The following is a 24,783-nucleotide window of genomic DNA, read 5'->3' as shown; positions in this document are numbered from 1 at the left end:
ATAAACACATTGCATTACACCAAATACACCAAATAATGTTATTTTTAGCAACGTCATATGACCCCTTTAACTTGAACTGAGCCCAGAATATTCCTTTTATTCATGAAGGTCTGAACCTATGTTTTTAACTTGGCAAAAGCCATATCCTGTCACAGGGTGTGTGTGTGTGTGTGTGTGTGTGCATGCCAATATATAATAAAATGATAAATTAAAATAAAATTATATTTTAAAATATGTATAATATTAAAAAATACAAATATTATAATAATTAATTCAAAATAATAATTTTATTTTCTATTTTATTTTATTTATTTTTTATTTTCTATATACATTATAATTTAAAATAATAGTAATTTAAAAAATGTTTAATTATATATTTGTTTAAAAATATTTTTTTTTTCAACTGCTCAGTTTGTTTTATGTCAGCTATCCACAGACCCTCTGTCTTTTTTCTCCTAGTGAATCTCTCAGTATGATGTGTAATGCTTGAGTGCTGGCTGTAATGGATCACTCACACACGGATGGCCTCCAGCAGGCATCTCTGGTGGTGACGATGCTCTCCGCTGTTGTCTTTTGTCTGGGTGGTGTGATGCAGCAGCCAACATTCTCTTAGCACATTGGCTGCTGCGTGCCGGATCTGTGTCACAGAGAATTTGATTAGAGTAATAAGTAATCCATCCATCATAGCTCTACAATGATAGTCTATTGTCTGTAGGACATTCCTTAAGTAAATAGTATAGTGGCATGTTTACATTGTTCAGAAGATGGCTTATCAAACACTGTCTGAAATTATACTGTACAAGTTGCTGTCTGTTTAACAACACTCGCTAACTATAATATGATGATTGTGATGTGATTGTGTAAATGACAAATTACAACATAGCATAGTATTACTAGACAGGACGTAAGGAAACTGTTGCAGTTTATTAAGGTGGCGGCCTTGATGAAAATAAATATGGAAAGACGGGAACGGAAAGGAAAAGTAATGGTTATTTTGAGAGTGATTTGAGGATGAGAATAGCCATCATAAAGATGTGGGTTACGGACAGTCAAGGGCTTTTTTTAATCACACATTTTTCTGCTTTCTTTGATTCTATTATTGTCTGTGTGTCTTCCTGTTGAAGACCTGCTCATAATGATGTCACCAGCTCCCTGGCAATTTTGTGTGTTTGTGGTTATTAATAGAGTGTCCAACTGTGTCCAGATGTCTTCCTTTAAAGTATCATCAAGGTAAATCATCGCAGGGCCTGATGAGTAGAACCCGTGGCATGCACACACACACACACACACACACACACACACACCCTGTGACAGGATATGGCTTTTGCCAAGGTAAAAACATAAGTTCAGACCTTCATGAATAAAAGGAATATTCTGGGCTCAGTTCAAGTTAAACTAAATCAACACCTTTAGTGGCATAATGTTGATTACCACAAAAACTATTTCCACTTGCCCCTCTTAAAAAACATCAAATAAAAAGTTGGTCTACAGTGAGGCAAACACAATAAAAGTAAATGAGGCCAGTTTGTGAACATTAAGATGGAAACAATGTGTTTTTTTTTTTACTGTACATCACCCAATTTTACAACTTGTCCATGACAACAAAACATCAGAAACCCAAAAATAACAGAAAAATGATTGAAATAGCTTTACAGCTATAAGTGCTTTTATATTTCCTGGGCCACAAAATTGTGCCACATCCACTTCTATTTGAAGTTCCTCATCATAATAAAAATAAATAATAATAAAAAAATATGTATGTATTTATATTTACCTTGTATATAAACTGCACATTTAAAAACTAACATAATATATAGTTTTATTAAATTATATATATTTTTATAATAAATTAAATATTAGAATGATTTAATAAATTAAATTAATAATTAAAATAATATTAATTTAAAATGTGATTTAAAAAAAATGTCAACTGTCCAAAAGTATTTGTGTCAGCTTTCCACAGATCCTATACAGGTACTTTTGAAAATGATGGACAAGGAAAAGTTATTTTCGTAACACTTTACTTAAAGCATTTATGTATAATGCTTTATAAAGGGTTATTATTAAAGGGCATTATGATTAATCATAATGTGAGTTGTAATATATCATATCTTATGTGAATGAATTGATAACTGTAATTACAATTATTCATGTGATTGTACAATGCATTACAACTACTTTTATAATGCATTATACATAAAGGCTTTAAGTAAAGTGTTACCGTTATTTTTGCTGAAATCTTATGTCAAATCTGCTGTCGATAAGCTTAAAACCTGGAATATTCCTCTGAATAGGTGTATTTTCAGTGGTGGGAAATAATCAAATGTAGAAACACCTGTCAGTGGTTGCTTACTCAAAGCAGTCTGATTTAATTTCCATTTGTGGAAACTCTAAGCATCTATGCATTTATTTTGAGGTCTCTCCTCCTTCCCTCTGATAAGCAAACAGATGGATCCTGTTAGAGGAGTGCAAGCGGCCCGTCTGCCCACCTCAGCATCGGACACACATCAGTGCATCTTATTTCCTGACTTCTCATGGACTGACACAAGTTTTCCTGACAGGGACCTGATTGTTTCCTCCCTTTGACGCCTTCTGTCGGCTATTAAGAGCTCAGCGGCCATCTCTGCCTGGCCATCCTAAGCATTTTCCCACACTGTGCTGCTATTTGGAATTCTCTATTTAAGGAAAAAATAATATTCTAAAAAGCCTCCGAAATCATAACACGCGTGCGATGCGGAAAATAACGCTGCTTCCATCCATGCCTCTGCATCCTCCGGGTCACTGCTTTTTATGTTTCTCATCCGAAACGGAGGCATATTTTTAAAGATGAAGTTAAGTATTCCCAAATGGCTAAGCTAAGTCTGATTATCATTAACGTATATTTTTTATGACTACCAAATCGGTCATAAGGAAATAACCAAGCACACATAGGTGTTGACAAAAAGACAATGAAGAATTGAAAGAGGGTGCCATTTATGGGGTGTTTTATTTGATGGTCTGTCTTGCTCACCCGCTTGGAGATCTGGATGTCCATCATGAAGAAATGCACATGTTTCTCCCCTTTGTTAAGCGCCAATTTCTTAGTCATGACGGCTACCAACATAGCAGTACATGCCACACCCTGACAACAAACACATAGACATGAGCATGGTTACCATCTGTCTCATTATCCCAAACATGTTCTCAGACATAAAGTATTCAGAGTTAATGATATTCAGAGAGTACACAGAATTCCACAAAGATTCTTTGTAGCAAGTGTATAAATCATTTTTGGGGGGAATGAAATACAATGGCATTTCTTTTATTCAAATCCGTTTCACAATTTGGAAAGCTTTTCCAAAACAAAAAAACATACCAGTTTAAACCATGAATAAAATAAAATGATAAAATAGTAGCATTGTATGGAAGAAAGTATAAGTCTCTATGAAGAATGTTTCCATGTAATTTTACACTAAACAGTTCATTTACCTGAACTCCTTAATTTGTTGCATTAGAGAAAAAAATGATTGAGAGATAAAGAAAGGGAGACAAAGAGAGAGCCAGTTAGTTGTTATGGAGAGAAAGTATAGTTAGCATTGCTTTAAGGTTTCTTCATGGTATTGACTAAAAGTTCTGAAAACACACAAGCTTACAGTTTTTCCATAGTTGATTATTCACAGCAGTCAAGGAAAATGTTGAAGTTTAATTACAGAACTCCCCTTGGTCAATCATCTTAGTAAGCCAGCATTAATCAATTCGAAGGGCAAAATCTTTAATACTACCATAATTTTTCACAAGAGTTGCTCCCAAAATGTCCTTTATTCTGTTGGCAGACAGTATGAATTCCTCTGTATTATAATCTAATATATGGAGATACACATTCATCTTTTGAACTATCCACACCCCATGAGCAGAATTTTCAGGAATTCATGCATATTATTCAAGCATACCAAATTACTTGTGAGGCAAAACAGTATAAGCTCTTTATTATAAAGCTGAATATAATTATGCCCAAATGCATACAACATAATCATGAAAAAAACAGTATACAACAGCATATCCCAACATCTTGATTGCTTCTATCATCACAAAATGCAAACTATATTATTGGCAGGCATCTGATAAAAGCAACAAGGCATGAAGATATTACAATTTACATCGTAATGTTTTGTAGCTGCTATGAAACAATGTGCATTATAAATAAACTTGACTTGAAGATATTAAGAAATGTTTTCAGAGAATATGGCTTGAATGAAGTTTCTTATACAATTGGCAATTATCTAATTGTTTGTTCCTTTTTTTCTTTTTTATGAAATGTAATAAAGTTTAAGCTTAAAGCAAACAATTTCCCATTTATAACCAGGGTTATTTTAGTATGATTGAGATACTGTTATTGTTTTTATTCATATTTTGAATTAGTGTTTATGTATATATTTTAATTTTAATTATAAAGTTTTTAGTCAAATTTAATTATAAACTTATATTAGGTAATAATATAATTAGTACTTTAGTAATTATTAGTACTTAGGTTTTTAATTATGTTGTTTGTATTCATTTTTATTTCAGTTTTAGTTATTTTTAGTATATCAATGTAAATGAAATAAAATAAGTTTATGTTTTTGTTTTATGTTTTATTTTTAAAAATGTTTTAATAATATTGTTTTATTTCAGTTAAACTTTATTTTAAGTAACAAAAAATGTTTTATGGTTTTAGTTTTAGTTAACTAAATAACCCTGTTTATAACCAATGCAATTTAACTGTTTTTTCCCCCTCAATTACTCAATTATATTTATCTTTTTGGGCAACAAGAGAACATTAAGAATACACATTTTTGCAGTGCAGGTGTTGGATGCAAGACAAACACCCAGACGCTCCATCACACTTGATAGGTAACAGGTGATAATGGAAGCTGGTCCTGACACTGGAAAGTCATTAAAGTCTCATCTTTATGTGGAGAAAGTGATAGGAGGCATTGACATGGGGCAGCCAGGCATGTTGAATGCTCCTGCTGAACGAGCTGCAGGTGAGAGGGCTATCCCACACTAATGAACACCCATATACTGTTCCAACTGGATTAGGAAACTTTTTTTCTGGTTTTCCAAGTCTTGGGCACAGGTTGGCACACCCTCCTGATCTAGTGGCGCCAAATGCTATAAACCACCTAAAAATGGCAATGGTGGAAAGTTTTCCCTAAAAAAAGGGGAAAGCTTATAAAAACACTGAGTGAGGGAGAGAAAGAGGAGTGAAGGATTATTTTCCACTGTGTCAGGGAGGTGTCTGGGTTTGGCTTTAGCCCCATGCTCTTGTCGTGTGAGCCCCATGCTCCTATCCTGCCAGCTTATCTGTCCTGATCGGAAATGAGGGATGGAGAGAAGAGAAGGGCGGACAGTCTGGTGCAGATGCAGCTGCCTGAGTCAGAGAGAGGCTGGAAACTTAACCGTCACGAACATACGGCACAACACAGCACATGTTCACAACAAGCACTGGCATGCACTCTTACTGTCACTGTAAACATTTGTTCGCTAGCTACAATAGTTATCATCAACTAACAATGAAAAATACTACTAAAGCATTCATTAATCTCAGTTAATGTTTTATGTTCACCGTTTAATAATACATCATTAAAATCAAAAGCTGTACACTAACGTTAACAAAGATGAATAAATACCTCAACAAATGTATTGCTCATTGTTAGTTAATGTTAGTAAATGCGTTAATAATGGGACCTTATTGTAAAGTGTTACCAAACACTTTTATTATATAATTTTAATATAAAATATTATTATAAAATATAAAATTTTATTTATTATAAAATAAAATCTACCATTTGACCCTAAGAACTAAAATATTTTTATATTTATATTAATATAATATAATCATATATTTCATTAAAATATAATCATATAATAATAATATTATAATATATTTCATTAAAATATAATAATAATAATAAAATATAATCATATAAAATATTAAATAATAATGTTTAATAAAGCTTCTTGTTATGAACTTTTGCCATGAAATTAATATGTATCGACTGTATTTTTAATCATTCGGTCTGAAATGATCTTGTACAGGTGTAACCAAAGTACTTGGTTTACAGACAAAACAATCTGTGTATTATAATGTAACATTAAGGTGCCATTGAAGAGACACAAGGACAGAGTGGCGCCATGACACACACACACACACACACACACACACACAGCCTGAGGGTCCATATTTAAAGCATTTTTTTAAATATGTTCACAATGCCTTAAAGATATGATTTCATTGTACAATGTATGACAAACAAAAAATGATTTGATAGATACTTTATTATTAATTCAGACAACCTTGTTTATTAATCATGTGACTGAGCAGCCATGTGATGTCACAGACTGTGATTCTATTCTGAAATCCCTTTGGAGTCCAGTGTCGCTGTCAGGAAGGGTGGAAGAACAGCTGTAACTGTACAAAAAGTGTGTCCAGATGGACGTGGATCTCATTACTCAGTCACAATGCTTTAAATGTGATGAAGCAGAAGCTGCAGCAACTGCAGACACTGATAAACCAGTGCAGGTGGGTGCCATTTAGGAGACAAATGACTTACAACCCAAATACACACTTGCTAAGATTGTTATTAATTGATTGAACTATGTTGTGAATATGTATCTTTAATTACACGTTATCATGTGATCAGTAAAATGTACATCTAAAGTATGCTGCACAGTTACAGTTCATTTCTAACAGGACAAAGCTTAATGACTCTAAACGATTCACTGACTAAGTGACTCTGATTTAAGGCACCAGCTCACGAGCGAGTCTGAAATCTGTTTTGTGAATCTTTTTGACTCACTTATTAAAACGAACCGTGCATAAGAGTCATTTCTTGTGACATCACAGCTCACACTGAGTTTGTTGTTGTGATGATATATTGCATACATTGTACACCAATATAGCTCACTAAACCACACACACACACACACACACACAGAGTTATCAGGCAAAATTCTCATTGCATTTGCGACTATTTCAGTCACAGTCAGGAGCTACCAATGCATATCACTCAGAAAAAAAAGGTACAAAAGCTTTAACTGGGGAAGTACCTTTTCAAAAGGTACACCTTTGTACTTTATTTACCACTAAAAGGTGCATATTAGTATCTCAGGTGTACATTTTAGTACCTAAATGATACATATGAGTTACAACGTCATATGATAATGCTAAACATATTTTATGTCTTTACTAAACCAAAGAAATGAAGTTTAGTGAAACAGTAGGAGTGTTTGTCTTACTTCATTTTGTAAAAAGAAAAATCGTTAAGAAAGACCAAAGTACATAGTACAGCAAAAGCGATTTCATTATTTTGTTGATAATTACATAATTTATTGCATTTGTCTCAAATTGCTCTTGTGTAAAAGAACGGCTGCAGATCTATAGAAACATGACTAATAGTTCATGAGAGTTAGAGTTAGTTAAGAGTTATATTTACCATGACGCCTGTGAAGAGACACACCACCTTGCCACAGCTGGTGTGAGGGGACACATCTCCATATCCCACTGTGAGGAAGGTGATGGCTATGAGCCACAGTGCGGTGTCCATGCCACCTGTCTCTACTTGCTGCTGCCTATAGGTGGAGACAGAGAGCAGCTATGTAAATATACGAAAGGCATGTATTGTGCAAAACTTCAAATTGATTGAAACTTTCAAACGAATTTTTACAGAAAAGACAAGTGCTAATGAATGACTCATCCTTGCCGTGACAAGTAAACTAGAATGTATTGTTCAAAATTTGACAGTCAGCAATGAGCTGGTGCTGAAGAGCAATTTGTTTGTTCCTGAAATAAATCTATTGGTAAGAAACTCAAATTGACCATCAACATCAGAAGAAGCATGAACTTGATGAGCTGTTTCTAATGAGCGAATGGAAAACGCATAATAAATACTGTTGCATAAGTGTTTGTGTTTTTCTACAAATAATTGCACGCTCTGTACCTTTCACACAGTCGCAGCATCCAAGCCGCGGAGAGCCAGAAGAACATAATGAAGACCAGCAGCGTGCGGGCCGGATACTTGTTCATTAGCACCTTGAGCACAAAGCGGAAGCTGAAGTTGATGTTGTTGAGGGAGCCGATGCTCCTGTACGAGGCGCTGAGGAGCACCTTGCTGTGTAGCAGGACGGCTCTGTGCACGAGATACAGTCTGAGGAACATGAGGGCCGACAGCAGCAGCTCCACATCCAGCATGACTTCTTTGTGACTGGAGGACAAGCAGAGGGGGGTGGAGGAATTTTGCTCCGGCTTCCCCCCGAGCCTGTCCTCCATATCAGGCCTCAGGTAGATAGCCACGGGATGGATAGCGCAGACAACGAGCTCCAGGGAGATGCCAAGCACCCGGTTACTGGTCATGGCAATGCGCCAGTCCACCTGGTTGTGGTCAATGATGAAAAGCTTGAAGAAAGGAAAGAAAAACAGAGGCAGGATGTGTACAAGAGAATCACTTGATTGATCTCATAAGGAAGCAATGATTAACAAAGTATGGCAGAGACGAGAGAGTGTGCAAGACGTTCTTGATTCACTGTAAGAACGGGGCCAAAACAAACACAGCCCTGCCCTCCCTGATAGGACGTCCAGCTGTAAACTGTTTTGCTTGTGAAGGACAAGTGTGTCAGTGAAACTGCTCGAAACCATAAATCACAAATGAATGGCTTATTAATTACATGACACAAAAATATTAAACATGACTTAGAGATATAAATCAACAGTCGTCTTGGATTACAACAGACGGTTTGAAAAGTACATGGAGCAGAATTCGGTTGTAATTGTGATTGTTGCTTACATTTTCCTGCTACACTTATTGTACCATTTCCAGCTGCTGCATAATCTGAAAACGTTTGTCACTCTGCACTGCAAACCTTTCCTCATCCATGAGGTCATTCGCTGCGATGTCAAGACATGGAATTCTAGGTACTTTGATCAAACATTTAAGCATTTTAAATGAATAGACCAATACTGTGGCAAAAAAAAGACATGGTTTAGAGAGGAAAATTCATAATACTTAAACTGCACCAAATACTCTAACTTATAAACTGTAACATAATTAACCATACAATACTATAATCTAATCACAATAGAAATGTATTTGTAGTAGTGTTAGTAAGGTCTTGCTTTTGCTTCGTTAAACTCATAAAACAAAAAACATTAAAAATAAAAATATTAGAGTTGTCAGTATATTAATATATACAATCGTGATTAAAGAAAAAATAAAGGATAAAAAAGTAAAATGTTATTGCGACTTTTCTGATATTTTTCTTGTAACTGTGAATTTATATCTTACCATTCAGACTTTTCTTCTTAGAAATGCACTTGCATTGGTGGAAATGGTCTTTATAATGCATTCATTTGCTTGGTAAAGCAAATAAGTGAAACAAACTGTGTGTATATGTGTATACAGTGTTTATAAAGACACTGATCAATATGTGTTAAAGTTAGAATACATTAACTTTTAGAAAGTGTTCCTGTAGCTCAAACATTTGAACAGAGCATGGCACTATAACTACAATAAGATCATGGCTTTGATTCCCAGGAAATGTATGAACTTATAAATGAACTAATTATTAATACAAATTCTCTTACTTCTGTGTAAACAAATGATGTTGCTTCATAAATACTTCATAAAAAAAGACCAGAAGAAAAAAAACACTTTTCCTGAAAGGAGGCTTTTTGCCCTGTTGTACACTACTGATAACATTACGTGTGCAACATGTGGTTGCACAAGTTCCTGCTTTGATAGGAATCACAACTGAAACAACTAATACTCAAAAGTGACCTTAATCAACGCAAGACTACTTGCAGACACATTGCCCTTAATCTGGAGTATAGTGTAAACACTGAATATATCAGCCCATATGAAATCTTACATATATTTACTTCGATAGGAGTTAATCTATTAATCCAGCTGCAGACAGTCAGAGATTTTGTCCCTTGAATGAGGCCTTACAGTGAGGGGTGCAATATGAGTCCCATGGGAACACAGTTAAGGCTTCGTCGGGCACAGGGAATAGGGTGGGGGTTGGGCTGAACTGAGAGAGATGTGAGACCGTGTAAAAGCAGGTGATGTCTTGGCAGAGTGGGCCGATTCAGACATGTGCTGAGGTACTTAAGACTGGTGAGGGATTTTGGTCAAATGTCATGCTTTCTCAAAGTACACCAGATTTTAGAAGACAGACATTTACATGACACACACATACATATAAATATATATTAGGGGTGTAACGGTACACAGAAATCACGGTTCGGTACGTACCTCGGTTTTGGGGTCACGGTTCGATACAAGTTCGGTACAACAGGAAATTTTTTTTTTTTTCATTTCTTTTGAAAAGACAGTAGTGCTACATACATGTAGCATGAGCAGTTGTTTTTGAATTAGATTGTATAATTTCAAGATTTAAAGCAAAAACAGAATGGTCTGACTTTAGATTTGTGATATTATGCTACATAAAAGACACCTGCACAAAACAAAAACAGCATACGGACTGAATGAAAATGCAGATTTATTCTCTGAAAGCAGGTGGCGCTTATGGAACAGCAGTGATACAGCGTTTCCTTGGTTACTGCTGTAAACAAAGCAGCTGCGCTTATAAACACTACTTTAATATGCATTATATGGTGGTAAGATGAAAAGAAAATGCCATTGAAACATTTCTGAAGACGGTCAGCTCCTCTCAGAGATACATTCATATAAACCCCCACATATTAGTCTTCCTATATTTTGAGCATCGCGAACAGTGAGCTTGATCTGCCTGATACAGTATTTTCTCCTCTTTACAGACCTCATAAAATTCCACACAAATTACATTTTGGGAAATGATTGCAATGCAGTTTGCGTGCAATTCTGGAATAGAGATCGGCCAAAATAAAACTAAAAACCGGTTCCGATTTTATAGCCGGCATGCCATCTGAACTCACCGTTCTTGTTTTAGGTTGGTGCGTAGATCGTCTCTTCTTCTGCTCTTTCCTGTCATGATGGTTAGCATTGCATTGGATTTGGATTGATCGCCTGTGACTGACTGTATTCATCGACTGACTGCATGAACCGAACCGTGACGTCCGTACCGTGACGGTTCGGGACGAATACATGTACCGTTACACCCCTACTGTCCAGTCATATTGCTGGATCTCATTGTGCTGCTCTCAGTTGTAATTTAAATCATGCATTCACACCTGACCCAACTGATGCTTACCATTGGTTCAATACAATGATGGATATATAATGTGATATAAGGACATAATGTGATATATCATATACAATGCAATATGTCATAATGTTCAAAAGTTTTGAGAGAGAGAGAGAGAGAGAGAGAGAGAGAGAGAGAGAGAGAGCGAAGACGAAAAAGAACTGAGAAAGTATACTTTCTCAGTTCTTCTCAGTTCTTTTTCGTCTTCGCTTTTGTTTAACCAAATGAGTCACACTAAAGTGAAGTGTAACTGACTTTTTTTTTTTACTTGAGGTCCCTTTAGCCCCATATTGCTGACTCTGTGTGAGGAGTTCAGATAAGCCCCATCTGCTCCTCACACTTTTGCCTTCTTATCTCTATACTGCACTTGTAAATCCCCTGCTATGAAACGTTTTCTGAATTTGATGCTGTTAAAATTTAGTCAGGTTTCTTTCACTGGCCTCATTCAATTTTCTTTTTACTAATTATTCTTTCTTGCTTGACCCAAAGCAACATACACTACAGTTTGTAATTACAGTTAGTATTTTCCGGTATAAATGACTAAAGAAGTTGAGTTAGTAATGGTTAAGGGTAGGAATCTTCCAATGTATTGGGTTACACTATTTAACGCCTTTAACGCCTCTCATAAGGACATGACATCACACATGTCAATGTGTCCTTGTATTTGTTTTCTTTTGTAGTTTTCAACACAGATGACAACAAGTGGCATTCCATTCTAATTAGTATGACATTTCAACAGAAAGAACTAGAAAAAACGAAACTAACAATTTTACCAAATCATTTTAAACGCCTTCAAGAATTTCTTAAAGGGATAGTTCACCAAACAAATATTAATTCTGAGATTGTTTTACTAGCAAAATATTTGAAAGAATATTTCAACTGTTTATGTCTATACAATGAAAGTCAGCTTTCATTGTATGGGCAAAAATATATTTGTTTGTGTTACACAGAATGAATAAAGTCATACAAGTTTGGAACGACACGAGAGTGAGCAAATGATGACAGAATTGTCATTTTTGTGTGAACTGTACCTTTAAGAGTACTTTCTTCAGACATTAAAAAAAGGCAATTCAATGGATTCAGATTGGACAAAAACACTCACTCCGATGTCTTTATAATGGAAGGCGATGATGAGAATGAGCAAACACCCCGTGGAGAAACTGATGAGACCATTTATGGAGAGGGCATATATGGATCCCTGGAGAGAACAGACAAAACAAAGAGAATGAGAGTGAATTATACAAAAAGGTTACAGTGTCATACTAATTTTCAACGTAAGAACTGAAAAATACTAGTTAATACAACTGATAAACATTTAATAGTCTGAAGTTACAGTATTTCACTGTAATTTCCTCTGTTTAATTATTACATTTGGTTTAAATAAAGTGAGGCAGGTGCTTCCTGTTGAAAGATATGGAACGCAATGAGCAATTTAACATTTTTAGAATCCTATTTAAGACTGCTTTGCTCACTGCAATGACCGTGTTATGTGGGGAGGATAGCGCATGAAAATCGGCATCAAGCTTATATGCCATTAGAGGTCAAAACTCAAATCCATTATTCAAACGGGCGCTAATTATGGACTAAATGATGTGGAAAGATACAATATGACTGTAGGCAATGTGAGCAACACAAAGGGGAGGGAGACAAAATGTGGAAAAACTTGCATAAATAGCCAATTTTCCTGCATAACCTGTTTTCCAAGAGAATGGTGAGTTTAAATTATCGTGCCTGGAAGATCGTTCTGTTAGCATGTGTTCCTTCTCCATGCCAATGCAACGAAAATAATATATAAAACAAATATATGCATTGCTATGCAACTTCATGAGCAAATGCCATTACATTGGCAGAAGAAAATGGCCAAAATTATATTCTGATCAAAATTATAGTATGATAGTTTCATGGATCAGGTTCCTTGTCAGTTTTGGTGTTAAGCAAGGTGTCCTGCATCAGTTGGAATTCTCTGAAACCCCTCTGTGGCCAACAAATCATTTTATGCACTTAAGATCAGTTGGACATTTTGAAGAAGATCGGACTGCTTGGCCATGTATTTTCATAAAGACATCAATGGTAAATTTAACAATACGAGAGATCACATTTCATAGAGTGAAATCTGGCATAATGAAAGTCGTTTAATAAGACCAGGTGCACTTAGGGAGGAAACTTCCATTGCATAGGTTATACACCCAATCAATGCATGCTTTCACAGTTCTGTTCAATTTATCCTTAAGCGATAGTTCACCCCAAAAATGAATAATCTGTCATCATTTAATCTGCCATCACCCTTGAGTTGTGCCAAACCTGTATAAGTGTATTTTATCTGTTGAACACAAAAAAAGATATTTTGAAGAAATCTGGTAACCAAACAGTTGCTGGTAGCCATTGACTTCCATATAATTTTTTCCCCCAATACTGGAGACCATCGACCGTTTGGTTACCAACATTCTTTATAATATCTTCTTTTGTGTCAGAATTTTCATTTTTGGGTGAACAATCCCTTTAAATCCAAAGTCTAAAGACTTTAGCATCAATAGAAACAATTTATAGCGATGCTAAGTATATATGGTTGCTTTGTTGGTTTGAATTGCATACGCAGTATTATAAAAGTTTCTCACAAATATTGGTTTAAAAAAATAATGAATGATTTCTTTGTGTTCATGCTGATGTTTGTGAATGCAACACACCAACATTAAGGAAACCGTAAGTAAAATTTACAGGGGGTAGTGCTGAAGTTTGTTTTGCCCACTTCAATCACCACGGTATGTGGACAGGACAGCACGTGAAAATCAGCATAGTGCTTCTGTCCCGTTTGAGGTCAACACTCAAATCCATTATTCAAACAGGCGCTAATTATGCAGTAAATGGTGTGGAAAGATGCAATAGGCAGTCTGAGCAGCACAAAGGGAGGGGGACAAAATGTGGAAAAACTTGCATAAATAGCTGCTTTTCCTGTATAATTTGGTTTCCATGAGAATGGTAAGTTTAAATACACCGTCACGGTTGCAGAAGTAGGCTATGCTTTGGAGGCGTAAATTAATTCTTTCTCTAAATTGTCTGAAGCAGTATAATCAAAAATAAGTTTTAAGCAATATATGTCCAAAAATAATTGGAGGAAACTTGCTAGAGCGAATCAAGAAAACAGCGATGAAAACACTGATTAGTTGTCAGTGAGGGCGTTAAAACTCCAAGAAGTTTGTAAGAATGTTCATAAGTACACATTTAAAAAAAAAAAAAAAAAACTCTTAATTTCTCAAATATTTTCTTAAGAAAATCTGTTTTTTTCTTTACAAAAAAGATGACAGGCTTTGCAAGGGCTGGATTCAAAAAAAGCAGTTAAAGCTGCAGTCCATACATTTTTTGGGTTAAAAATGATCCAAAATCAATATTTGAGCAAGTACATAACCAGCCAGTGCTCAAAACTATCACCTTACTTTAGCCCGATTCACAACGGTTAGCTTATAATAATGTTTTCTAGTTTGAGTGGTACGGGTATGTTTTCGCGGGAAATTCGAGCATGGCACTGCGTCATTACGTCACTTCTGTAAACATAAAGAAGTTGTCCCGGCTACTATCGCAAGTGAGGATCCTGCAGGTGGCAGATCGTTTATAGCCTTTTCTCACAGCAGCCAGAATAATTAAATGTATCATATTTGGGTCATATTCCAAGACATAGGCTAGAATCTGTGATTGCGAAGTACAGTAAATATCCACACACCGGTGCGGTGACTGATTGCCACATACTCTTCAGAACATTAGATTCATCCGTGCTGGGGCCGTGCCGACTCACAAACTAAGCAAGCTAGATAATTCGGCACACAGCTGCAATTCCAGGTTTTCAAACAGAGATGGCGACAAAGAGGCAAAACTTACGGACTGCAGCTTTAATATTTCCTCAGTTGGTCAGAACAAACGTGGCAGACTTGTTACTTACTTGTTCAGATGGCAATATATGGTGAAAATTCTTATTTGGGTCATATTCCAAGACATAGGCTAGAATCTGTGATTGCGAAGTACAGTAAATATCCACACACCGGTGCGGTGACTGATTGCCACATACTCTTCAGAACATTAGATTCATCCGCGCTGGAGCACAACCCACGCAAATAGATAATTCCGCACACAGCTGCAATTCCAGGTTTTCAAACAGAGATGGCGACAAAGAGGCAAAACTTACGGACTGCAGCTTTAATAAGAATTTTATTCCTAAGAATGTTTTGTGAAACTGGCTCCAGGGATATATTAACCCTTTTTATTATTCTTATTAAATAAAATCCAAAATATACGTTACTGTTTCATACATAAAACAGTAGAGCAAGGTGCTAGCAACACCAAGGTCATGGGTTCAAATCTTAGAGAATGCATGAACTAATACAATGCACTGCACTGAACTGCACTGTGATTTGCGTTGGCTAAATGGTATAAATGACCAGACAAATCAAAATAATGTCCGGGGGACGTTCGCAGAGGCCATTTAGGGGACGTCCTGGGGACCTTTTTTTGTTAGCTGGGTAGGCTACTCTAGGAAACATAACAGGTAGCTAATAAGTGATTACAGTGCACACTATCTGGTTTCCTGCGTTAGTTGGATTTCTGTGAATCACCTCAGAGGCTAACAGATACCGCCCCCCCTCCCCAATTAATGTGTTTTCAAAAAACGACGATTCTCCTTCGACACTAGCATTTTTCGAGATAACTGGCTGATTTGGGGAACGGAACGAACGAAACTCTATTGATGTATAAAGGCATTTGTGTGTATCACGCCCCGCAGGGACCTCAGAGAAGTTCCCCAGGTTTTTTGATTGGTGAAATTTAACGACGAGTATCTCGTGTTTTTCCGTGTATGTTTGGCCAATCCCGTAGGTGCTCGAGCTCCCTAAATGAACGTGTTTTGTCCAAGTGAAACATTAATAGATCACTAAATCAGCCTAATTTACTCCAGTTAAAGTAATTTCAATGGTTAGATCAAGTAGCAATAGTGCATGTATCCACTTTTTACAGTGTAACAAAACAGTTAATATTTTGCTTAATTCAGCAACGACGTTTTAGTTCCACACAACTAAATTAAAATTAAAATTAGCTATGAATATTTCAACCAGGCGTAGTTTTAGAACGTTTAATTTCTTTATTTGGGTAAATAATCTTTTTGTCTTTTCTTCTAAATTTGGGTGATAGGCTATTTCTCTTTATTGAATTATCATTTTACTCTCTAGAGCTCAAAACTGATGCTCCATCCATCAAATTCACCACTCGGTTGTCTCAAGCGCACTACTGTTTGCTGTATTTCACTATAGCTGTAGATCTACTTACTGGTTGATACACTACTGGACACAGCTCAGCATGTAATACCATCAGCAGAATGCCTAACAACGCGGTTCCCAGTGCCCACGAGCAGAGGCGCTTCTTGTCCTCCAAAAGGAACTTTCTGTCACGCAGTCTGTAAAGATTTCCCCCCTCGATCGGACTGAGTCTCTTCCCCGTGTGAGACAGCGGAACTCTTATCTCCGTCGTTTCCCCGTTGTGGCTGACAAGACCATCACAGTTTCTGCCATCCACCTTGTTGTCCAAGTGCGCAAGGCGAGCGGTCATCTCCATAGCGCGCTCTTGTCTTCAGCCCATACAGACATCAGTTGTCTTGTTCTCCATCCTGTCCTTCCCCCTCTCCAACCAAAATTTCGGAAGGCATAGCACGCTGAAGTCAAAAAGAAGCTATTTCAAAGCACAGAGTGAAACCGAAGTGCGCACTCCTCTGCGAACGTCCACTTACAGTGATACGTGCCTCAGCATTTGACTCGGGTCTGTGGGTAGGCGCTTTGAAACTGTTCACTCTGAAGTAGCGCTCTTACGTATGCTGTGGATGGACTACATCAGCTTCTTTAGAAGTGGTGTCGCCTCATATGATGATTGTGGCATACATTTTTTCTTCGTTTGTTGTCGTTAGCTAATGTTTCTTTCAGGAAACTATCGTTCAAACTTTTGGACTTTTGGCAATGTGTTCTAAAAGAGTTACATTTCAAGATCAGTGGAAATGCAAAACTTATATGGCAGAGTGAAGCTCCAAACATTTAACGATACAAGTGTTAGAATTAAGTGTTTAATAGCTCATATTTGCGCTCTCAGCACGTTTGAGCAACAAAATACAGTCAATATAGACACAGATTTGTCTAGAGGGGTAGGCTACCTCTAGTGGGAGACTCGTTTAGTGCAAGACTAACGGTTTAGTTAATTGTGTATAGGCCTACTGTAGGTCCAGTGCTTCAATTACGGTAGACTTCATAAAAATGCTTTTACATGTATTTTCGGGGAACAATCTCTTTGTACACAAAACATATTTCTTTTAGGTAAGTGATAAATATACTGACGGCATTATGTTAGTGCACCGTCCAATGGATTGCAACGATATTATTGTGCTATAGTTACCTCTACTAGCTTATGTTTAGCAACTAGTTGCATTTTTTGAGGTTAGCCTATTGAAAGATTTCAAAACACCAGTTAAAATATATACTAAAAGGAATATATATTTTAAGACTCAAAGCCTTTCTTCTTAAGCCTTAAAAACCGGGTCAGACCATATACTTTGCTTTCAGGTGGACCTCGACCAACTACTGCACTGCCCACCGCAGTTGATATAGGCCTATACTTGTTTGTTAGTTTAACAGTGACAGCTAATTTAAACCATTTGATCACGAGATTCCTATATAGACCATTCAGAAAATGAAATATCAAACTGTCACTTCCATAATGAACTCTAGAGGGACAGGAACTCAGAAACTAAACATGAGTGGCCACAAGGTTTGTTGCTCTCTCCTCTTCGTTTACAATCCACCTCCTTCAAACCCAATGAACTGAAGCAGATTCTATTTCTATGTGCAAATCCTTGCTTTTCTTCCTCTAGGAATGACGTAATGACCTTGGGCCATGTGACGCACTAGCCCCATGTGGATCCTTCCAACAGGGCATCCTGTAGCACAGAACCTACAGTAACCATCCCAATAAGTGTTCAGTCCAACTCAATCTAGGAGCCCATGAAGAGTAGTACATTAGAATGTTTCCATCATATATTTGGCTTGATTTCAGAGGTTAGAAGGTGTTTAAAAAGCTTACAGAGATCCTATAACCTTTAGCCTTCAGAGTAGGCCTTCTTGAGACTCCCCAAACTCCTAATTCTCCAATCAGGCCATAAAGAGTATGAAAAGATTCAACAAAAGGTTTAAAAGTCTGAGTTTGTTCATTTTCAGTCTATGAAGAATACTGTGAATTGCATAATTCAGGAATAGATTATCTGCAGAATCAGCCAAATCGATACATTTCAGGAACATTTTTATATTTTACCATAATCAAAGAAAAAAATAAAACTGTTACTGTTTTAGTAATAAAATATATATTTGTAACATCTGTTGGACATAGTTCATTACTTTTTTGCTAAAGCAGAAGCAATATTTACAGTGATTGCATAACAGCAAAACATAATTTTAAAGATTACAGGGAAAGAAAGCACAAATAAATATGCATTTGAAGACTGAGAAAAAGGGCAACATTTTGTAAACATAGCATAGGTTATAAGTTTAACATACAAAACTGCACACAATTTATTTATATATTAATAATAATGATATAGCAAAGGTAAAATCTAAAAAGGATTATAAAATAATTCCTGCTGGTACACATGACAGCAATTGTGAGATGACACTACACGTTTACATGCAGTTTTTACAAAACAAATACTACAAGAAGAAAATCTGTTATGTACAATCAAAATATCAAGATAATGAAATGTGGAAATATGGCTTGTAATGAAATTATGGCTTGAGGCAATGTATACTACCACCTAGTGGTATTGGAAAAAATGACAGTACAATTATCGTCATTTAAACAAATTTAAATAATAACATTGTGCCCAGAATCTAGTACAACTAAATAAATAATGTTTTTGTTAATGCAGTCCTCTCTGCATCTTGAGCAGATATGATTATTCTTAAAGGTGAATTCCCATTAGTCAGGAACTTTATATGCAGCTACTAATTTGAAACCTCACCCACACAGCACTCTTTGGCTTCAGTATATGAGATTATTTTTAATAGAAAAGGTATAGGATGCTTGTTGTTTTAGAGGTAACTTCATAAACTATTACACCTGAGCTGAACTGCTGGTAATATTTGGGAATGTGCGTCCATTGAGTATTTCAGTGAATAATTACATTCACTCAAAACAATTCTCCTCCATTAAATTTCACTCAAGTGTTCTATGCATAAAAAGTTACCAAAACATTAAAACACTCACTACAGAAGCTACTGGAAAAGTTGTGATTTCCATATCTATGACTAAAAAAATTCAAGTATGCAGTAATCCAACTTTGGCAAAGTTGAGAAATAATTTCTGTAGAGTTTGTGATCAAGTAATAACAGAGCCAGTGTTTTGTGCAAGAGAAGTTTAAACATATTGATTGACTATTTTAGCGCATAAAAACCTAAAGCTAAAAACCCAAAGAAAAAATAAATAATGGCAGGACAGGTAAAATGAAAAGCTTAAAGTTCATTTGAATTTATAAGCCCCAAATCAGTGAAAAGTTAAATAGTTGACATGCTTGACACTATATTTCAAGTTTATGATTTAATTAAAATAAGCTATAAAGTTCCCTGCAGATTGGCAGATACGTCTTACACTATAGATACACTGGTTTTGTTTACCCTTTCACTGTCCCCCAGGTTTGGAGGGTAGCGTGAGGCACAATGAACTGAGGAGGGGCTTTGGGTACGACGTAGTAAGCAAACAACGGAGAAGGTGCCGGTGCGCATACAGTCGTGAAGAACATGCCTCTCTTCTTGTACTGGGGCCACATCGGTGCAGGGTTATAAAAGAACTGCGGGCCAGGGATCTGTTAATGACAGAAAATGTTTTACAATGTTAGTTTAATTACTTTTTTAATTGCAGAAGTTGCCCTTTTTTCAAATTTTTTTTACTGAGTGAACTTTAAAGGGACAGTACACCTTCAGTTGCTGGTCCATAGTATGGAAAAAAAAACACTATGCAAGTCAGTGGGGACCAGCAACTGAAGTTGAACTATCCCTTTAAGCACCACATAATGGTATTTACCTGAGCTGGAGTAAACTTGCGTGGCCCTTTAGGCTCCCTTGCTTTAGATCTTATTGTATGAACAGTATCCTTCACTGTTCTCTCCTCTACTTTTTTCGTTTGGTTCTCTTTCACCTCCTCTTCTGTATCACTTGAGACTGCTGAGCCGCAGTCAGATGAGGTTGCTGAGTGGTAGTCGGATGTATCCAGATTCACAGAATCCACTTGGCTAAAAGTATCATCCTGATTCAAGTCCCTTTTCTCATCCTCCACTTTAGCAAACTGAGCTACTATAAAATATCTGCCATTCTCCCCAGACCTGTGGGAACATATGAATGTGAACCATTACTTTTAGTGATAAGTTCTCACTTCACAGAACATGTCAAGCATAATCATTCATAAAAAGGCCAAAAGGAAGTCTTTTTTAATTTATCAAATAACAAGCCATTCACAGAAATATTCTAGAACTTACCGCACACACACCTCCGATGGATCGATCCAGATTGTGATCTCACGAGGAAAGCCTAACTCACTTGACTTTAAGCCGCTCTTCATGCACGCTTGTGATACTGATTCATCGCAGGGAATTCTGTCATTTATTCTGATGCATCTGAGTAGGGAATACAAAATGGTCATATTGTGAATGACTGCAATGGACGTTTGTAGGTCTTTTATATATTACCTCATGTAGAGTATGAATTTCCACTTATACAACAAATTAAACTGTCAGATTTTTAAAAGAAATGAATGTTTTATTCAGCAAGGATGCATTAAATTGATCAAAAGTAAAGACATTTACAATGTTACAAAAGATTTCCATTAACAAAATGCTGTTCTTTTGAACTTTCTAATAATCAAAGAATCCTTGAAAAATGAATCACACTTTCAATTAGAAAATATTAAGAAGTACAACTGTTTGATAATAAAAAGATGTGTTTCTTGATCTCCTAATCAGCAAATTAGAATGATTTCTGAAGGATCATGTGACGCTGAAGACTGGAGTAATGAATGCAGAAAATGCAGCTGTGCCATCACAGATAATCATATTCGATTTGGAAACAGTTACTTTAAATTGTAATAATATTTTGCAATATTTCTATTTTACTGTATTTTTGTATTTAAAAAAAAATGCAACCTTGACCCTAATATTTTAAACAGTAGTGTATATTTACTGAGAAAATGTTGAGAAAACTTATTTTTTTAAATATATTTATTTAATATTGCGTTGATCAGTGCATTACACATCATAATTCAAAACAAAACACTTTTAATATATAACTTATAACTAGAATATATAACTTTCCTATAAAAAAGTATAATAAGTTATACTAAATCAGTAAATCCTCTTCATTTACCTGTACGCCTGTCCTTTGCAAGGATTGTCTGGGTACCAGTGGTCTGTGAACTTTTTAAGCAGAAGCTCTTGTAATTTAGCAGTGAAAAGTTTGGCTTTAATTTGATCCACACCTCCACGCTCCACTGCCAAACCTTTCAGAAAGTTTACTCCAGCACTCACTTCCTTCTTCATTCTCACCACTGTAAAGAAAAACAAAACTGACATTTTAATCTGGGGCTTTATTACAATCAAAAACCACAAAGTTAGGAAATAACTCTGATTGACCTCCTTTGTTTAAGTCAAACGTTTTAGCATTCTTATTTTGAATACTACAATCAGTGTACATTTTAAAAGTAGGTGAATTAATAAACACACAAAAGAACTACAAATATAAAGGTCGGAAAAATATAAAAATATATATATATTTCCAGGCTTGAAAAAAAGTGTGTTCTTCTAGGCTTCTTTTACATTCAAATAAACAATAAAAAGAATACCTATTAGTTTCTAGTCACCTGCCAAATAATATTAACACATATCAAATAAAATACAAATAAAAAATCTCATGCGTAACCACCTGAAACACCTACGCTTTTGTAGGTCATCTCTATTGGCATCTGTGATAGAGGAACTTCCCTGAGCACTGTTTTCTCTTTCCTCTGACACCTGTTGAAGCTGTGTCAGCTGTTACTGAACTCCACATGTGAAGATTTGTTATACTGATAGAATGCCACAGCCATAATTTGCATTAGAGGCAAATAAGATACAAATAAGGAAAAAGAGTCACTCTTTTTCCAACAGCATATTGCTAAATAAGGTTTACAGTTGCAAATTTAGACACATAAAAGTGCAAATAAACATGCATCCTTCAGACTCACATTGGAGGTTGTATTATCAAATTAGTATTATCAGAGTGCTATATTGCTGAACAAGATACCTGACTTAGGCCACTCTTTAACTTTTTATGAATTGAAGGATTTTACTTCCAAGACATTTAAAGAATGATCATGACCTGAACTGATGTTTAATAAATGTTTTATTATACAATTAACAACAGTTACTGTTCAAATTAAACTTTGGTTTTAATCTTGTGAATCATGTTAGTCTACGTATGACAATTCGTAAGTCTTTGTTAATTCCAAGAAAGAAAAAAAACCCAGGTTAACCTATAAAATGTATATTACACTAATTAAACCAAATAAACAAGTATCTGCCACTCCAAACATGCAATTGAGGTTGTTGCATCAGGCAACCTTTGAGCAACTTGCTGTGAATGTACTCAAGCATTAGTCAGAGTGCTGATTTGAGTGACACAATAATAACTCATTCAAAAGTAAATTTCTTTAACAATGCACAAAGGGCTCAAATAGAGCTGAGATCAAATCTATTTTCCACCTACATGTCAAACCTTTGAGCTACTTGTGACAGAATCTGCAAACTAAGTAAAAGAGAATGTCATGAGCATGGGTTTAGATGGACTGCAAACAGCCACTGACTCGTGTATAAAGTGAGCAGCAGGTCAACAGATGCTGAAAGTTTTGCCTAGACTAATTGTATAATTAATGGTAGACACATCACACAAACATCATACTGTATGATATGTATTACAATTTATTTTGAAGAGGAGAGGTTGTATTTGAAGTATGTATGATAAAAGGAGAGATCATTGGCATATTCTATAAATGGACTCTGAACGGATGTCACTCCATTCTATATATGTCTATATAGCATGAATCACACGTTATAAACTCAGTGTGGACCATTTTAGGCAAAAAGCAATTATATCTGTCTGTCTATGTATTTTCCAAAGCGCTTGTCGTATGTAGGGTCGTGGGATAATGCTTACAATAATCAAATATTCTATTCTATTATTATAGTCTACTGATAGGTCTATTAAAAAACCTGAGCAAAATTACTGTACAACGGAGTGAAAAGTGCAACGCACTCAAGAACGCTATTCAGTTCAGTCACGTGCTACACGCGCACCACATGCAATACTGAAGATTTTCAAGCAAGCGGTTGGGAGTGAGTGCATCATCGGAAATTCCCAATAAGAAACCCCGAAATCATATGTATGTACTGTATATATAGGCCTATGTATTATAGATATATATTTACTAAACATTGCAGAGTGATAAAACTAATATGGTGTCTCCAAAAGTAATAATGTATTTTTTCAGACTTTTTTTTTTTTATAAATCTTAATATAATGGTAATAACGGTGTTATCCAATTACAGTAACAAGTATGATCGTGATACTCGGACTTTAACATTTTACATACATCACATTTATGTTTTGACACTTTTAACAACCTAATTCCTATAACTTCCAGAGAACACATGAGAAAGAAGAACTTTAACTGTTATTGTCTATAATGTATAGTTCTTAAGGTAATTTCTTACCGATATACGCTGATTCCAAAACGACTGGATGTTTTTCGTTCTCTTCAGTTATATTTCCTCAAAACTGTTATCCAAACAGACCAGTGTTTCCCAACCTTTTTTTAGTCGCGGCACCCTTTGGAAATTTTAACAAACTTGTGGCACCCTACAAAATTAATTTTGTCACAATATTTGAATTTCTAACTTCGATATGATAATTTGAAAAGTGTAGATATTCGGTACAACAGGGAAGAACTGCAGAATATAATGTCATACAGATATTTTTAATATTATTTTAAAAAATTGTCCATCAATGGTGGCAATCAGTAGGCTAATTTCTAATGAAGAGACCAATGTATATGACAGATTTTAATGTAGGCTTTTATACATATGTAAACATTATTTAATTACCATTATAACTATCTCACAAAGTCTTTCTCAGTTTTTTTTTTTATTTTACAGTGGGGTAATTTTGGTGCAGTAGCACGAGATAGCTTGATTTCAAACTTTGAATTGAATAAAAAAATGACAAGTAAGCTGTCAGTAATAAAATAAGAAATAAAGAAATTAATAATTATAGCACAAATAAAAAATAACGACAGCCCTTCAAATTAAATAAATTGCACAGTAGGGTTAAGATATTTCACTTTTTTTTTTTACGAATTATCCAAATAATGTTTAGTCCTAGAAAGCTATTATTATCAGAGGACACACGAGCATAACGGTTAGCAGATCAATGAATGAGAGAGCAGCGTTACCAGAGTTGCCCATTTACCACACCTTGTTACAGCACAGTAACA

General features: G+C 35.6%; 2 protein-coding genes across 4 annotated transcripts in view; both read right to left on the bottom strand.

Annotated features, from left to right (window-relative positions):
* LOC107699521 (intermediate conductance calcium-activated potassium channel protein 4-like) overlaps window positions 1–16,993 on the bottom strand; it is a 21,855-nt gene extending 4,862 nt beyond the window's left edge. For both annotated transcript variants that reach the window (XM_016500805.1, XM_016500806.1), the window contains exons 1-6: window positions 16,507–16,993; window positions 12,302–12,397; window positions 7,959–8,413; window positions 7,455–7,590; window positions 3,011–3,121; window positions 516–637 (exon numbers count right to left, since the gene is read on the bottom strand). In XM_016500805.1, the coding sequence (XP_016356291.1) occupies window positions 516–637; window positions 3,011–3,121; window positions 7,455–7,590; window positions 7,959–8,413; window positions 12,302–12,397; window positions 16,507–16,791 (1,205 nt within the window). In that variant the 5' untranslated portion in view covers window positions 16,792–16,993. The remainder of the gene's footprint in view (window positions 1–515; window positions 638–3,010; window positions 3,122–7,454; window positions 7,591–7,958; window positions 8,414–12,301; window positions 12,398–16,506) is intronic.
* Window positions 16,994–18,661: 1,668 nt separating this feature from the next.
* LOC107699478 (protein BTG1) overlaps window positions 18,662–24,783 on the bottom strand; it is a 10,497-nt gene continuing 4,375 nt past the window's right edge. The window contains exons 1-5 of one of the 2 annotated variants that reach the window (XM_016500730.1): window positions 24,005–24,079; window positions 21,624–21,804; window positions 20,741–20,878; window positions 20,290–20,587; window positions 18,662–20,071 (exon numbers count right to left, since the gene is read on the bottom strand). In XM_016500730.1, the coding sequence (XP_016356216.1) occupies window positions 19,880–20,071; window positions 20,290–20,587; window positions 20,741–20,878; window positions 21,624–21,796 (801 nt within the window). In that variant the 5' untranslated portion in view covers window positions 21,797–21,804; window positions 24,005–24,079 and the 3' untranslated portion in view covers window positions 18,662–19,879. Of the gene's footprint in view, window positions 20,072–20,289; window positions 20,588–20,740; window positions 20,879–21,623; window positions 21,805–24,004; window positions 24,080–24,783 lie in introns of those variants that run through there. The other variant, XM_016500731.1, reaches the window with a different exon arrangement.

This window comes from Sinocyclocheilus anshuiensis, unplaced genomic scaffold, assembly GCF_001515605.1.
Source record: "Sinocyclocheilus anshuiensis isolate Anshui unplaced genomic scaffold, SAMN03320099.WGS_v1.1 scaffold670, whole genome shotgun sequence".
Lineage (NCBI taxonomy): Eukaryota > Metazoa > Chordata > Actinopteri > Cypriniformes > Cyprinidae > Sinocyclocheilus > Sinocyclocheilus anshuiensis.
The sequence above is the reverse complement of the archived record's forward strand: the minus strand, read 5'-3'. Positions and strand labels throughout refer to the sequence as shown.